The 16908-nt window shown below is 47.7% G+C and overlaps 1 protein-coding gene across 4 annotated transcripts in view; it reads left to right on the forward strand.

Annotated features, from left to right (window-relative positions):
* LOC147012064 (ubiquitin carboxyl-terminal hydrolase 36-like) overlaps window positions 1–16908 on the forward strand; it is a 105641-nt gene that overhangs the window by 13758 nt on the left and 74975 nt on the right. The window contains exons 1-2 of one of the 4 annotated variants that reach the window (XM_085858207.1): window positions 2805–2978; window positions 4297–4622. The exons of 1 other annotated variant lie outside the window; for it this stretch is intronic. In XM_085858207.1, the coding sequence (XP_085714333.1) occupies window positions 4616–4622 (7 nt within the window). In that variant the 5' untranslated portion in view covers window positions 2805–2978; window positions 4297–4615. Of the gene's footprint in view, window positions 1–2804; window positions 2979–4296; window positions 4623–16908 lie in introns of those variants that run through there. 2 more of the 4 variants (XM_085858204.1, XM_085858205.1) reach the window with 2 other exon arrangements.

A 16908-nucleotide genomic window follows, 5' to 3' on the forward strand; every position in this document is an offset into this window, starting at 1 on the left:
CATCTTGCATGCTGCTATTTTGTCTGTACCTGTTTGTGGTGAGGATATTGAGGTCATGGAGAGATTCAATTACCTTGGCAGTGATATTCATGTCTTTGCTGGCTGTCAGCTAGAGGTCAACAGACGTCTGGGTTGTGCCTCGAGAGTCATGGATTCACTGGATCATGAAGTGTGGCGCATGCTGATACCTGTACAGGACAATGAAAGTCTGAGTCTTCAGATCCTTGGTGCCTCCAGTCTTGCTCTACGGATGTGAGATTTGGACACTGACCAGGGATCTGATGGAGTCTTCATTCCTTTGGTACCAGGTCTCTTCGGAGAATCCTTGGCTATCACTGGTCGGACTTTGTGTCCAACGAGCAGTTGCTGAGAGAGACTCAAATGAGATTTGTTACCTGCATCGTCCGTGAGCATCAGCTGCGGCTGTATGGACATGTGGCTCTTTTTCCTGACGCTGATCCTGCTCACCAGATTCTCTCAGTGAGGGAGTCTCGTGAGTGGAGGAGGCCAATGGGCAGACCACGTGCCTCGTGGTTGCAGCAGGTTGATCAGCATCTCAAGGAGATAGGGATGGGCCAGGCATCTGCCTGGGGGATAGCCAGACCCCTGGAGTACTGGCGGAAAGTGGACGCAGAGACGCGCTGCTCCGGCGCATGCTCCCATACCTGACCTGACCTTCACCATTGAGAGATGGGGCCAAAAACGATATTTAGCACTACATTTCAAAACACCATGGATGAGTTATGACAAACCTTGGTGAATGAGTTGGGTAGGTGACAAGATCAAGCCAATTCGATTTTCGTTCCGGTACGAATGCAGATCCGTCCTCGCAGTGGGATACAAAACATGAACTGTTCACCGTGGCGGAGGAATGTGCTCCACTGAATGCCATTCCAGTTTACAATTGTATTGGTTGTTTCTTCAATTTGACCTTTTGGATCCCTTCATGTGCTTCCTTTTTGGCTGCTTGTTGCATCATTGGTTAGGGGCACGACTTTGCCACTGATGTGAGACTTGGACTGACCAGGCTTTCATTGACATCTGAGGAGCTCATTACCAGTGCACTGGTTGTCATATCACTGACCTCGGAAGGATGGCAGGCTCATATCACTGACCTCGGAAGTCAACTCCTTGGTGTTAATTCAGCAGCCAACGGCCAGCCAGCATTGTTAATTTTCTGGCAACTGAACCTTTGTCTGCACACCTTGTTGATTTGAAACCAGGCACAGAACTGCACCATATGTACCTTGTGGAACCCACTCATGATAATGGTCATCATGGGGCCAACATCCCTCCAAGGATGAAATATCCACAGGGACGATAACGATGATGGGATAAAGTTTGTTTCATTCTTTTGTTATATTGCCATCTGGATTCAAGGATATTTTATGTTTTTGGGGACTCATTTAATCAATGTGGAGTAGAGGGAGTGGGAAAGGGATGAGGGGAGGTGGTGTTTAAATAGAATTCTATTAGCTCATATATTGTTTAGTCATGTTAATCATGTAATTGGGAGAGATGTATAGCATAAAAATTGGAACAAAAGGATAAAATAAATTTTACTCCTATTTGTTGACTTGGTCAAAAGGTTTTCCCATAATTATCAATGAAGTAAATGGGGGAAATGGGACTGCTCTAGGTCTCTCATTTTCATCCTACTTGTGTGAAAGCTAATGCTTCCCTCCCTATCTCCATCATTCGGAGAAAAAAACCTTCGCCTGATCCCCTGTGTTCTTAGCTCTTCACTTATTCATTCATCTTAATGGAATGGTTGTATGGCTCGTGATAACGTTGCAGAGATTGTGCAAATTCTTGCTTATTTATTGTACACCGCTCCTTCCCAATTCCATACCCAGGGGATGTATGACGTCATCGCCGCGAGACAAAGGAAGAGAGGCCTCTGTTTCTACTCTGTTCGTTTGTTCGTTTGTTTGTTTGTCTGGGCTATATCTCAGCCATCCTTTGAGCTAGGAAGCTGAAATTTGGAGACAAAATGAAGATGTACTTTGGCAAAAGCAGTATTTTTTATTACTATTATTATCATTGTTTGATTAATCAATTAATTGATTGATTACTTAATTATTAGCGATTTATTAATTCCTTATTTATTTTCTTTCTCTTCTGGGCAATATCTCGGGCACCTTTTGGGCTCGGAAGTTGATATTTGGACACGACTCTGAACAAGTGATTTGGCCATAAGGGTATTTTGATGTTTGAAATTGAACCAGCCAATTAATGTTGAGGTCAACATGGAACAAAAGGTCAACAACTTCAAAGGTGAGATTTTCAAAATCCTCAATTTTCATCCAATCGACTTGAAATTTAATGAGGATTCATATTTCAGGTCACTGAATTCAACCAACCAGAAATTTTTTTTTCGGTCAAATTTGTTTTATGGATTTCGCAAATATCGTGCTGCGCGTGACATCTTTCTTGTTTGTTTGTGTACAGGATATCTCAAAAAGTTGTGGACGGATTCGGATGAAATTCGGTCGACACGTTGGTCGTGTGACCACGACGAATTGATTCAATTTTGGTGACGATCCGAATCCGGTTTTCTTTTGTTTCGGTCTGGAGTGGTGTGTCTGATAGAACTATTGTTGCCGTTGGTGGTGTATTCTCCTATTTTTTTCAGTGAGGCTCGTTCCTCGCTTATCATGCTTCGACTGGGGGGGGGAAATCAAAGCTTAAGTTATTTTGATTGTAATTATAGATGATGATTGTCGCATCTGATATTCAACAACGAAATTAATGTTGAATGGATTTTTGAACGACGATGGTGGGAATTCCGATGACGTTGTTTCATTGGTTTACCTGACGTAGTCACACGTGGGGAGGAATCTCCACCGGGTGGTCGATCCGATGTGGCAGTTCGTGTAAGAGTGTCGGTGATCGAAACGAACGTTATCCGGTGGTCTGTAAGACCGGGACATCACGCGAACTTGTTTCAGAGCGGTGGGACCCGGCTCGGTCTGCAGGTGATGGATATGTAATGTATACCGGATCCGCTTGGACACGTGAGAGCGATTTATCATGTAATATCCTGCAGTTGGTTAAGTTTAAAACCGATTTTCTCTTCTCATTTATCGGCACAAAAAAAAAAACTTTCTTCTGTCGTATTTTATTTTTCACTTTTCGGTTATAACAAGCGAACTTGCGATATGTCCGAGATACGTGATATCGAACTTGGTCCGTGACATTGACAGCAATTCCGGCCTCGCACAACGGGATTAACGGGCTTCAGGTTCGAGTGGTGCGAGTCTGTTGTGGAGACTGCGCTGGTATGTTCGTGTTAAAGTACAACATCTCAATGTAAACATTTATACATCAAACTGGATGTGTACCATGTGGCTGAGTACAGTAGCGCTGCACAGTTAATCGGAAAACCAGTTACGGCACGTCGATCTCTGCCCACTGTACGGACTCGGTACCCCCTACCACTGTACGGACTCGGTGCCCCCTACCACTGTACGGACTCGGCACCCCCTACCACTGTACGGACTCGGTACCCCCTACCACTGTACGGACTCGGTACTCCCTGCCACTGTACGGACTCGGTACTCCCTGCCACTGTACGGACTCGGTACCCCCTGCCACTGTACGGACTCGGTACCCCCTGCCACTGTACGGACTCGGTACCCCCTGCCACTGTACGGACTCGGTACCCCCTGCCACTGTACGGACTCGGTACCCCCGGACACTGTACGGACTCGGTACCCCCTGCCACTGTACGGACTCGGTACTCCCACACCCCCCTCTGCCGGCCGACCACACTTGGAACCTCACCCCCACCCCCCGGCCGACCAGACTCGGAACTCCCGCCACCACCCCCCGGCCTTCCGGGCTCAGAACCCAATCCCCCCCCGGCCAACCGGACTCGGGACACCCCCCCCCCTCAGCTGACTGGACTCTCTACCCTGGCCATAGCTTCCGCTTGGTATGTGGGCGGCTCCCTGCAAAACCTCACGTGGGGAATTTGTATACTGTATTGTGGATGTAAATTATTCATTCACTGAAGGGATGCGGAGAAGAGCAACAAAAACCGTTCAAGTAATGTCGTCATGTGTCAGTGTGGTAATGTAGTCAAAATAACATATACACACACACACGCACACACACGTACACACACACACACACACGCACGCGCACGCACACGCACACGCACGCGCACGCGCACGCACACGCACGCGCACGCACACGCACACGCACGCGCACGTACACACGCACACACGCACACATTGTGACCTTTCTATTTTTACTGGATGCAAAGTCGTCAATAATGTCATCATACTTCAGACTTCGTCGTGAGTCCTCGATTGAGATGATGGCCGGTGTGACAACCTGTCCTGCAGCATCGTAGAACGCAAGTAGCTCTTTACAAGCTTCAGCTGTGAGAAAACATTCTACAGATGCAATGGTTACCAGCTTTGTCAGTCGTCAAGAAAACCTTCAGTGCCACTCGTACATTTAGATAAATGTCAATAAGGGAGTTTTTAGTTTTATAGCTGTGTTTCAAGTGGAGAACATTGAAGAAAGACAAAAATATATAATAGTACATGGAAGAAGCACACCAACAATAACCACCACCACCTCGACTACAAAAAACGGCTGTGCGATGAAAGGTACGTTTTTTTTTATTTTTTATTTTTTGTGAGTTTCACTATTTTTCATCTTCATTGAGTTGTACACATAGATTATGCAACATGATATATAATTGTATTTTGATTAAACCCGTCAGTGAAGCGATTGGCAGCCAATAGGCATATGTGGCTAGTGTTATCGGAAACATCCATGTTGCACAACTGGACTTTCAAGATGCTTTGAAAAAATTGCAAGCTGATGTGGGTAGCCCCTCTTTGTGGGTGCCCCCCCCGCCCCACGGCGGGTTCTGCGGACGACTCAAGAAGGCACTGCCCCGGCCTAATGGACTCGGTATTCCACCACCTCCCCCCCCCCGGCTTTCTGGATTTGGCACCCCCAGCCTGCCGTATGGGCTCCAAACCCCCGGCCTGTTGAACGGACTCGATACCCCCCACCGAGCGCAGCCTTGGTTGGTTAAACAATTACACGTACTGACTTCCTCACCCATCATTAGGATTATCTTCTCACACGTTCTTTTCTTTGTTTCCAAAACCCCCTGACCAACATCCTTACACCCTCCTTTTTCCACCTCATCTGCCAGTCACTGTTCACTTCATCACACCTCCTCTGACCACACACCTTAGACACCCTTAGTTTTGCTCTCCCCTTCCCCATCCTCAGCAACTGGGTTGCGTTGGTCCATCGACCACGCCTGGTATATAAGAGGTGACAAACACCTTGTACTTTCTCTCTCTTGCTTTCTCATTTCCTTGGGTATGTGTCTGATGCCAGTTCTGTTGGCATAATTAAGACTGTATAAGATTTGGATCAGGGTAACTCTGCACTGGGTCTTGTTTTGTAAATATTTGCAGGTCCTTCATTCTATGTATGTATGTCAGGTCAGGTTCGATCTGTGACCTGCTACAGGTACCATGTAAACCTGTACTAACCTGTTCCATGGTCGGGTTGTCGGCGACTAAACCGTCTCCCCCACCAGGTTTTGTGGTGAGGGGGGTGTTTGGATATGGACACCCAGCAGGATTAAAAACAAAACCTGTCAAAGGGCGGAGGAGCTCCTTGTGAGCCAACGGCCATCCATATCTAGTGCCCAACTGTGTCTGCGGACGTCCTCCTGTAGTTGGGTTACTTCTTATTAGGAGGTTGGTGGCAGGATTTGCACTCCGGCCACCGTAAAACCCTTCATTCCGCAAAACGTAAAAACGCAAAAAAATCTGAAAACCCACTCCGTGGGAGTACCTCCTGTGCAGCTTCCCTTCGCAGGGCAGCTCACCGGATGACGGGATTGGGGCAAAGCCTTGGGACCTCCAATCTTTGATGATAGGAGGTAAACCACGGGGTAACATCCCTGGGTCAGATTGTGGGAGAGTGTGTCGGAGTGGTGCTGAGGTGTCGTCCACCAGACGGCGGTCTCCTTGGGTTAACCTGAGGCGGTCTCTTTGGGTGGGTGCCTGGAATGTCCTATCCTAAGGGAGGATGATCACCTGTCTCTGTTATCATCTGAGCTCAAGCGTTTGGACATCGGGATTGCAGCTCTCTCTGAGGTTCGGAGACCGGATTGCGGCGAGATCATGGTGGGTGGTTACACCTACTATTGGTCTGGTCGCTCTGATGGTTACCATACCCAAGGAGTTGCTGTAGCTGTGTCCAATAAGCTGACCCCAATGATAATTGAGGTAACACCGGTCAACGAGCGTATTATGAGATTAAGGATTCGTCACTCCTTAGGTGTCATTTCCCTGGTCTCTGTTTATGCTCCGACTGAGGCGAGTGATCTCACCGTGAAGGATGCATTCTACGCCACACTCGAGTCTGTGGTTGATCAGTGCCCCAGACGAGATACACTTCTAGTCTTGGGGATTTCAATGCATCGACTGGAACTGATAGGGATGGTTATGAGGTGTGTGTTGGTCCCCATGGGTCAGGAACTATGAACCAGAATAGCACTAAGTTCTTTGACTTTGCAAGAAGTCATGGACTTAGGGTGGCTGGTTCATGGTTTCAGCGCCCAGAAGCTCATCGCTGGACTTGGTATTCCAACGCTGGCGGTGTGGCAAAGGAGATTGACCATGTCCTCATTGACGGTCGTTGGAGGCTGATCCAGAACTGCAGGGTCTACCGGAGTGCTCAGTTCCTCAATACTGACCACAGGCTTGTTGTAGCAACTCTAAAGCTGCACCTTAAATCCTGGAGAATGGCACCATCCCAGCCTAGGCTGGATGTTGCCAAGCTCAGGGATGAGAGAGTAGCTGAGGAGTTTGCGAACAGGCTGAGTGGACACTTGGGGGGTCTGGGTGCTTTGGGGGGTCCTGAAGAGTTGTGGAGCGCCTTCAAGACCACCGTCCTTGATGTTGCCGGTGGATGCCTTGGAGCTCACCGCAGGGCAAAGAAGAATTTTGTCTCTCAAGGGACACTGGATACCATTGACCAGAGTCGCAGGGCCAGGCTGAATGGCAGAGCTGAGCTGTTCAGGGAGCTGAGGCGTAAAACTGTACGTGCACTGAGGGTGGACAAGGAGGCCTATGTGCGAGGAATCTGTGAGGGGTAGAGCATCACCTGTGGACAGGTGATTCTCGTCCCGCTTACAGGGGAATTCGCGCATTACGTTCATCCAAGCCCATCCCTCGGAGCACTGCAGTTCGAGCAGAGAGTGGTAGGCTCTTGACAGAGGAGTCTGAAGTGAAGGCCCGCTGGGCCGGTTACTTTGAGCTGTTGTACCAGGCTGATCCCCCAGCTGTCGAGTTGGACGTCAAGGATGTTACAATCCCTGTTGCTGACCCTCAAATCAACTGTGGTCCACCTTCGCTTGTGGAAACACGGGCTGCGGTGAACCAGTTGAAACGGGGCAAAGCTCCAGGGATCTGTGGCATCCATGCCGAACTTCTCAAGGCTGGTGGAAATGCTGCACTCGTGTCGTTGCATGCAGTTTTGTGCTCTGCCTGGAACACAGGCATCATCCCAACTGACTGGAAGAGGGGCCTTGTTGTCCCTCTCTGGAAAGGGAAGGGTGATCGCCAAGACTGCAACAACTACCGAGGGTGACGCTGCTCTCAGTGCCGGGCAAGGTCTTTGCTCGGATAATTCTTGATAGGGTTCGCCACCATCTGATTGAGCACCAGCGTCCAGAGCAGTCAGGCTTTACACCAAAGAGGTCAACGATTGACCGTATCCTTGCACTTCGTGTCCTCACCGAACGCAGACGAGAGTTTCGGCAGGGGCTGCTTGCAGCCTATGTTGATCTCTGTAAAGCGTTCGATTCAGTGAATCGGGATGTCCTCTGGAGGATTCTTGGTCTTCGTGGGGTGCCACCAAAACTGATCGATCTGATGTCTGAACTCTACTCTGGTACTGAGAGTGCTGTGAAGTGTGGTGGTACCACCTCTGACTTATTTCCAGTTGTTACTGGAGTTCGTCAGATGTGTACTTGCCCCCACACTTTTCAGCACTTGTATGGACTGGATTTTAGGGAGGATGTCGGAGAGATCAAGTTGCGGTGCATCGTTTGGGAATGTCAAGATCTCGGACCTTGATTTTGCAGACGATGCAGTCATCTTTGCGGAGACTTTAGACATCCTTTTGGGGGCCCTCGAGGTGCTGAATGAGGAGTCGGAGCTGCTGGGATTACGGGTTTCCTGGGTCAAAACTAAGATCCAGGCTTTCGGTGACATCTTGGATGCTGCTGTCCTGTCTGTGTCTGTTTGTGGTGAGGATGTTGAGGTCGTGGAGAGATTCACTTACCTTGGCAGTGATATTCATGTCTCTGCTGGCTGCGAGTCAGAGGTCAATAGACGTCTGGGTCGGGCCTGGGGAGTCATGGATTCACTGGATCATGGGGTGTGGCGCTGCCGGTACCTGTGCGGGAGGACGAAAGTCCGAGTCTTCAGGTCCTTGGTACTTCCAGTCTTGCTCTATGGGTGCGAGACTTGGACTCTGACCAAGGATCTGAGACGGAGACTTAATTCCTTTGGTACCAGGTCTCTTCGGAGAATCCTTGGCTATCGCTGGTCGGATTTTGTATCCAACGAGCGGTTGCTGAGAGAGACTCGGATGAGATTTGTTACCTGCATAGTCCGTGAGCGTCAGTTGCGGCTGTATGGACATGTGGCTCGTTTTCCTGACGCTGATCCTGCTTACCAGATTCTCTCAGCGAGGGAGTCTCATGAGTGGAGGAGGCCAGTGGGCCGACCACGTGCCTCATGGTTGCAGCAGGTTGACCATCATCTCAAGGAGATGAGGATGGGCCTGGCATCTGCCTGGGGGATGGCCAGACGGAGGCCCCTGGAGTACCGGCGGAAAGTGGACGCAGCGACGCGCTGTTCTGGCACATGCTCCCATACCTGACCTGACCTTCATTCTCTTTATCTCTTTGCTGATGACTCCACCTTCTGCCGTACCATCTGTCATCCGTGAGATCGGCAAGCAGAAGCTTCTTTGCTCTCTGTAGATCTGGATAAAATCACAAACTGGTCCAACACGTGGAGCATGTCTTTCAATCCGGACAAATTTCTCGCTCTCACGATGTCTCTCTGAAAGGACCATTTGGACCCCCCCCCCCATCTACTTTCTCAACAATCCTCATGAAGAAGTCCTTTCATCTGTATTGGGTATCACATCAGAAAGGTGTCTGTATTCGTTTACCTCACAAGTGTTTATTACCTCTGCCACTGAAGGTGAAGTGGTTTTGTTTTCATCCCTCTGTCTGTTTGTCTGCCTGTGTGCATGATATCTCAAAAAGTTGTGGACGGATCCGGATGAAATTTTGTGGACAGGTTCGGTGTGTGACAAGGATGAACTGATTAGGTTTTGGTGAAGATCCAAATCTGGATCTGGATACGAGAATTATTTATTTTTCAAAGTGATTCTTCACCATTGAGAGGGCCAAAATCGATATATAGCATGATATTTGAAAAATGTATTAGGCCCGATTTGTTCTCCTGGATCAGGCATTACGTGGCGGAGGTATGCGCTCTACCGCGTGCCCTTCTAGTTTATTTATATTTTCACTTAGAGATGTTGTCTGACGATTCTGTGAATTTTTCCGGTGGACCAGCTTCGATTTCCATCGGTACGCAAAATTTCAGCTTTCTACATCACCCGGAAGGTACCGATCTTTAATTTCAATGAGTCGAGTCAGTGGTTAGAAAGAGATAATATATATTGTTGCGGGACGGCGGGGTCAGGTGAGAAGACCACTAGGTGGGGGAAGCTACGTCGATTCCCACCAGACTCCCCGGAATTGTAGGCCATCGCTCACGGATAATTCCGTGACGCGGCGGGTCGCATAACCAACCTTGGACGCCAATAACTCAACCGCGTGACCTAGGGTCCTCCTATTTATGGAATCGGGTTACCTAATTAACCACACGGTTTAACCACCAGGGAACCACGCCCTCGGTACGCCTTGTCCGAACCGGATCACTCTATCGGATCACCTTTCCGGATAGGATGCAGCCGAGCAACACTGCCAAGGACCTACCGGCTAAAGTAGGAACGGATCGTTGGGAATAAAGACCTGGCTAGACTTAGATCCGAACCATGCTGGACCAATGACAGAAAAGACAAAGGCGAGTTGGGAACATTTCTAATGACAATTATTTATTTACAAGCGAGCGAGGAAAAGCATGTGGCACAACAAAGATTTTTGGGTATGTGACGCAGGGAAATAGTAGTCAAAAAGTCGGACGACCTCCCACAAATTGCAACAAAAGCAAACTCAACAGATTTTGATTCCTCGATATATCCTCAGTGACAGAAAAAAAGTCCTAAGGGATCCTCCGGGGGGGAAAGTCCTGAAATCATTGAAATCCAATATGGCCACCACCCGGCTTCGGGGAAAATGAGAAAATTGTAAAGATTGATATTTTAATTTGTAAATATATGTTTTTCTGCATTCTAATTGTTTCTAGTTATGGTCAGTATATTGATATACAAGAATAATTATAAAAAAGTGAAATGTATTGAGGGTAAAACTAAAAAATTGTAGCTTTTTTGTCCAAAAATGTCAATTTTTTGTCCCGAAAAAATAAAATATTTACCTGATACTGATTTTGGTTCCTGGACAAAAAAAAATAAGAAATGTTGAAGACACAAGATGAAATCAAGTCTATGGCAATACAATATAATTATGTAAATCATTGAAACATGACAAAATTCACAATTCCACTCGGGGCAATCACATCTGCCTGACGAAGGTTTCAAAATGAAAATGAAAATTCGCATTAAACTCAGAAAGTACATCCATTATAAACTTACTATACATGTTGAGAAAAATCAAGCGTATTAAAGTTAGAACTCGACAATGTCGTCATCATCCTCATCATTGTCACATGGAGTGTTTGTGCAGCCAGAGCCCCTGCAGTTTCCACAACATTGCACTCAATGTTGTGCTTCTTGCATGTGCATCTCATGGTGCTACATTCAGCCTGGCATTTGCACCTAATGACACGTAACATATTTTCAGGAGCTGGAGCTATTGATGTCTGAAGTGGCACAAAACCCTCGTCACATTTCTGCCAACCTCAGTCTGTCAGAAGAAGTTCATCTGCACATCCCTTCCATTCTTGGACTTGCAGATACACACGCAGGCTGTGATACTTTGCTGCTTAAGATGTTGGTGGTAACGTCTGTGGTTGCACGTGAGAGGAGTTCCAAGCCACCTTGTCCCAGTACCGCTGATACCGGAGGGTGTCCAGGGTGTCAGTTGACTTTCCGTTGTGGATTATCACCAATGTTTTTTTTCTCCTGCATCTGCCACATCACATACGGAAGCTGGATATGTATCAAAAACCTTGGCCTGCTCACGGAATGTGTTGTTTGCTTTGAACTTTTTGAGGGAAGCTCCCTTTCCAATCCCATGAAGACGAGATGTCGTGTCGCACCCAGGAACTGCATGTAGAAACAGTATGTGCTTGCATATGTCTGTACCAATCATTTTCTTTGTAGCCTTGATATTCCAGATGCGAGGCTTCTTCGTGTTCTTCTTTGGCTCGGGACAAAAGAAGAGGTCATGGGATTCTATATGTAGATCTCTGTATGTAGATCCACGAGACCATGGAATGCGTTGAACAAGTGCCCCGCCATCCAAAACATACTGTTGCCCATCATTGGGAATATCGGCTGGGACATCGGATCCAAGAAGATCCCAGATGGCATCAGCAAAGACTGGCTTGTGTGCTTCTCGGAGCTGAAGAGAGGAATCAAAGAGGGCTGGTGGATAGCTGCACAGTTCATATTTGAAGGCCGACTCCAGTTCTTCTGCTGTCTGTGCAACAGTGATCAATGTCTGGAAGAGGAGTTGTGGGTCAACCTGGACTTGCTCTCCATCAATCTTGACAGATGACTTCATGCCGAGGGTGACAACTTGGTCTTTCCTCTTAAATGTGTACTCGGCAGGTGTTTTCCCATCCATAGATTTCAATATTTTGGCTCCTACAGCATGTGCTGTATCAACGTTGACGGTGGGGTGTGCATGAACTCCAGTGGCAATGTTCCTCAGACGTGGATCACTACTGAATGGATTCCGTTCCTGTAAATACTGAAGAGCTGATAGTGTGTCCTTCCAGTCATAAGATTGTCTTGCCTTGGTCATGTCCTTCTTCTGCTCTCCAGTGTTGTAGTTCACACCTGTGAGCTCCTGCATTGCCTGGTTTATTTCTGCACAGGCAGGCATTGATAGTAGCCATACTAGCGCTCTGTCATTCCTCGCCCTCGTGTGAGCCCCCCGCTAGTTTTCAAACTTCTCATCAGAACTTGTTCGATGATCAGGTCAGATGAAAGACCTGCCTACAGGCGATCACTTCGTCGAACCACATGGAACCCCTCATCAAAACGTTGTTGGACATTGGGATGTTGAGTTTTGAGGTTGGACATCTGCTGCAGATACACCCTCGCAGATTTGGCATACAGGTTGTGGCCCGAGGCTGCCAGGTAAGGCAGCATTTCCTGGATGGTCTGTAGATGTAGTGCCCAATTCCCAGTGCGCTCTGCCTGGATGTATTTGCGTAGAATGTCTTGCATTTCCAATGTCCATATACTGAACCCAGAGCACTGAAGTTCTAGAAGATATCTTTGCAGACTCGGCATGCTTCTGAAGGTGGTCTTTGATTCGTTTCAAGACTTCAGACTTGCATACTTCTTCCACAGACTGGGATTGGCAGAAATGTGATGAGGGTTTTGTACCACTTCAGACATCAATAGCTCCAGCTCCTGAAAAGATGTTACATGTCATTAGGTGCAACTGCCAGGCTGAATGTAGCACCATGAGATGCACATGCAAGAAGCACAACATTGAGTGCACTCCAGCTTGTGGAAACTGCAGGGGCTCTGGCTGCACAAACACTCCATGTGACAATGATGAGGATGATGACGACATTGTCGAGTTCTAACTTTAATACGCTTGATTTTTCTCAACATGTATAGTAAGTTTATAATGGATGTATTTTCTGTTTCATGCGAATTTTCATTTTCATTTCGAAACCTTCGTCAGGCAGATGTGATTGCCCCGAGTGGAATTGTGAATTTTGTCATGTTTCAATGATTTACATAATTATATTGTATTGCCATCGACTTGATTTCATCTTGTGTCTTCAACATTTCTTATTTTTTTGTCCAGGAACCAAAATCAGTATCAGGTAAATATTTTTTTTTTCGGGACAAAAAATTGACATTTTTGGACAAAAGAGCTACAATTTTTTTATTTTACCCTCAATGCATTTCACTTTTTTATAATTATTCTTGAATATCAATATACTGACCATAACTAGAAACAATTAGAATGCAGAAAAACATATATTTACAAAGTAAAATATCAATCTTTACAATTTTCTCATTTTCCCCGAAGCCGGGTGGTGGCCATATTGGATTTCCATGATTTCAGGACCCCCCTCCCCCCTCCCGGGAGGATCCCTTAGGACTTTTTTCTGTCACTGAGGACATATCCAGGAATCAAAATCTGTCGAGTTTGCTTTTGTTGCAATTTGTGGGAGGTTGACCAAATATTTCTGCTAAAATGCCTGTACTAAAAGAGGAGAGAGGTGTGGGGTGTGACAATAATGCAAGCAACTTACTAAAGCAGACACAGTGCAGACTTGACGCGAGATTATTAACAGCAACAACAATAAGGATCTTCTATAGGCTTACTTAACAGACAGGCGCCAGCACACTCAGACACACACACAGAAAAAGAAACCCCAATGAAAAGGGACTTTTACAGCCAGGGAGGGAGGGGAGTTGAGGTTATAGCTTTTGGTACCTGAGCGTTTTGGGGGAGGGATGCTCCGTGGTGCGGTACCCGACAATAGGCACGTTGTTCTGGCCACAGCCACACGTGTGGAGATCGTGTTCTGAAGGAGGAGCTTGAGTGGAGAAGGGCGGAGTCCAGAGTGCGAGGGTGGAGCAGAAGGCGGGACCAGGCAGGAGGCAGTTCGTCGAGACGAGACGTGGGCAGAGTCAAGAAGCAGGAACACTCTGCGTGAAAAACACCTACACCGAACACAACACTTCTCAATTCCGCCCAACACGGAGGATTTCTCCATGTTTTATAGAGCCCGAGGATCGGTGGAGGGGCCATGCTGAATCCAACGTCATCACCTGAGTCGGCGTTCTGACTGGCCCGACCCCTCATGTGGTCCGCCAGCCTGGGCCGGGTTTCGGGCAGACGCCGGTCCAGCCTGCCCACCTGGGTGCTAAAGCGTACGTGACTCGCCGCACATGTCTGGTTTCGGGTAGATTGTGGAAGCTCAAAGCATTCGTCCAGCCCAAAGTGCATGTCATGGATTTTGCCTCAGAAAAGAAAAAGAGTGGGGCTGAAATGGAGGGGAAAATGATTGAATAACCTCACTTTTCGACCATCGCAACGCACTCCCTTGTCTTCCCACTAAACAAAAGGAAGGGGTCTATCTACATGTATATTAATGGCATAACTGTCTTAGGACACCTGTCTGTTGTATGCATGCGGTTCCGAGAACCGCAACAATATATATATATATATATATATATATATATATATATATATATATATATATATATATATATATATATATATATATATATATTTCTATGAATTAGATATTATTATGGCCATGGGTTTCTGGTCTACTTTGAGGGGGTATCCTCAGTTCCCCTCGGACTTACCGTGCCTGAGGCCACCGAGCACGAATAACTTTGTGTCACGGTGGGTTGCGAGGCAACCACAAGGTCCAGGGACCTCCGTCTAACTGGATGTCATGCAGTCAAATGATCGGGGACATGCCCTCGTCTCTGCACTAAGATTACCTTAATTCGATCTTAACTGGGGTGGCTGAGCAACTGCTAGTGCATACTGGGAACTTGGATGAGAGCCAATTACGTGGACAATTGTAATCTCCCCGACTAACCTTGGTGCGAACAGAGCTGGACTAATGGGGAAAAGACGAACACAGACAGATTGGAAATGAAGTTCAACAAAAGAGAATTTATGATGTGCAGAACAATTTAAATGTGAAGGTACGGTGATATGCAGCATTTTAATGCACAAGCAATCAAAAAAGGGAAATGGGATAAAAAATTTTTTTTTAAGTACATGAGGAAAATGGTCACAAGCAATTAAGAGTGTGAGTGAGTACAGGAAAGAAAAATGGACAAGCAGCAGAACTTAACTCTATGCCTGACCTTCCAGCTATACATAAGACATGAGTCCTCAATCAGACCAACTGCAGAAGGATAAGGCATGAGGTAGGTCAGGTCAGGTATGGGAGCATGTGCCAGAACAGCACGTCGCTGCGTCCACTTTCCGCCGGTACTCCAGGGGCCTCCGTCTGGCCATCCCCCAGGCAGATGCCAGGCCCATCCCCATCTCGTTGAGATGATGGTCAACCTGTTGCAACCATGAGGCACGTGGTCGACCCACTGGCCTCCTCCACTCATGAGACTCCCTCGCTGAGAGAATCTGGTGAGCAGGATCAGAGTCAGGAAAACGAGTCACATGTCCATACAGCCGCAACTGACGCTCACGGACTATGCAGGTAACAAATCTCATCCGAGTCTCTCTCAGCAACCGCTCGTTGGACACAAAATCCGACCAGCGATAGCCAAGGATTCTCCGAAGAGACCTGGTACCAAAGGAATTAAGTCTCCGTCTCAGATCCTTGGTCAGAGTCCAAGTCTCGCACCCATAGAGCAAGACTGGAAGTACCAAGGACCTGAAGACTCGGACTTTCATCCTCCCGCACAGGTACCGGCAGCGCCACACCCCATGATCCAGTGAATCCATGACTCCCCAGGCCTGACCCAGACGTCTATTGACCTCTGACTCGCAGCCAGCAGAGACATGAATATCACTGCCAAGGTAAGTGAATCTCTCCACAACCTCAACATCCTCACCACAAACAGACACAGACAGGACAGCAGCATCCAAGATGTCACCGAAAGCCTGGATCTTAGTTTTGACCCAAGAAACCCGTAATCCCAACGGCTCCGACTCCTCATTCAGCACCTCGAGGGCCCCCAAGAGGATGTCTAAAGTCTCCGCAAAGGTGACTGCATCATCTGCAAAGTCAAGGTCCGAGATCTTGACATTCCCAAATGACGCACCGCAACTTGATCTCTCCGACATCCTCCTTAGAATCCAGTCCATACAAGTGCTGAAAAGTGTGGGGGCAAGTACACATCCCTGACGAACTCCAGTAACAACTGGAAATAAGTCAGAGGTGGTACCACCACACTTCACAGCACTCTCATTACCAGAGTAGAGTTCAGACATCAGATCGATCAGTTTTGGTGGCACCCCACGAAGACCAAGAATCCTCCAGAGGACATCCCGATTCACTGAATCGAACGCTTTACAGAGATCAACATAGGCTGCAAGCAGCCCCTGCCGAAACTCTCGTCTGCGTTCGGTGAGGACACGAAGTGCAAGGATACGGTCAAACGTTGACCTCTTTGGTGTAAAGCCTGACTGCTCTGGACGCTGGTGCTCAAGCAGATGGTGGCGAACCCTTTCGAGAATTATCCGAGCAAAGACCTTGCCCGGCACTGAGAGCAGCGTCACCCCTCGGTAGTTGTTGCAGTCTTGGCGATCACCCTTCCCTTTCCAGAGAGGGACAACAAGGCCCCTCTTCCAGTCAGTTGGGATGATGCCTGTGTTCCAGGCAGAGCACAAAACTGCATGCAACGACACGAGTGCAGCAATTCCACCAGCCTTGAGAAGTTCGGCATGGATGCCACAGATCCCTGGAGCTTTGCCCCGTTTCAACTGGTTCACCGCAGCCCGTGTTTCCACAAGCGTAGGTGGACCACAGTTGATTCGAGGGTCAGCAACAGGGATTGTAACAC

Source organism: Eptatretus burgeri, chromosome 15 (genome assembly GCF_056783735.1).
Source record: "Eptatretus burgeri isolate ZD-2024b chromosome 15, Ebu_testis_v1, whole genome shotgun sequence".
NCBI classification, from domain to species: domain Eukaryota; kingdom Metazoa; phylum Chordata; class Myxini; order Myxiniformes; family Myxinidae; genus Eptatretus; species Eptatretus burgeri.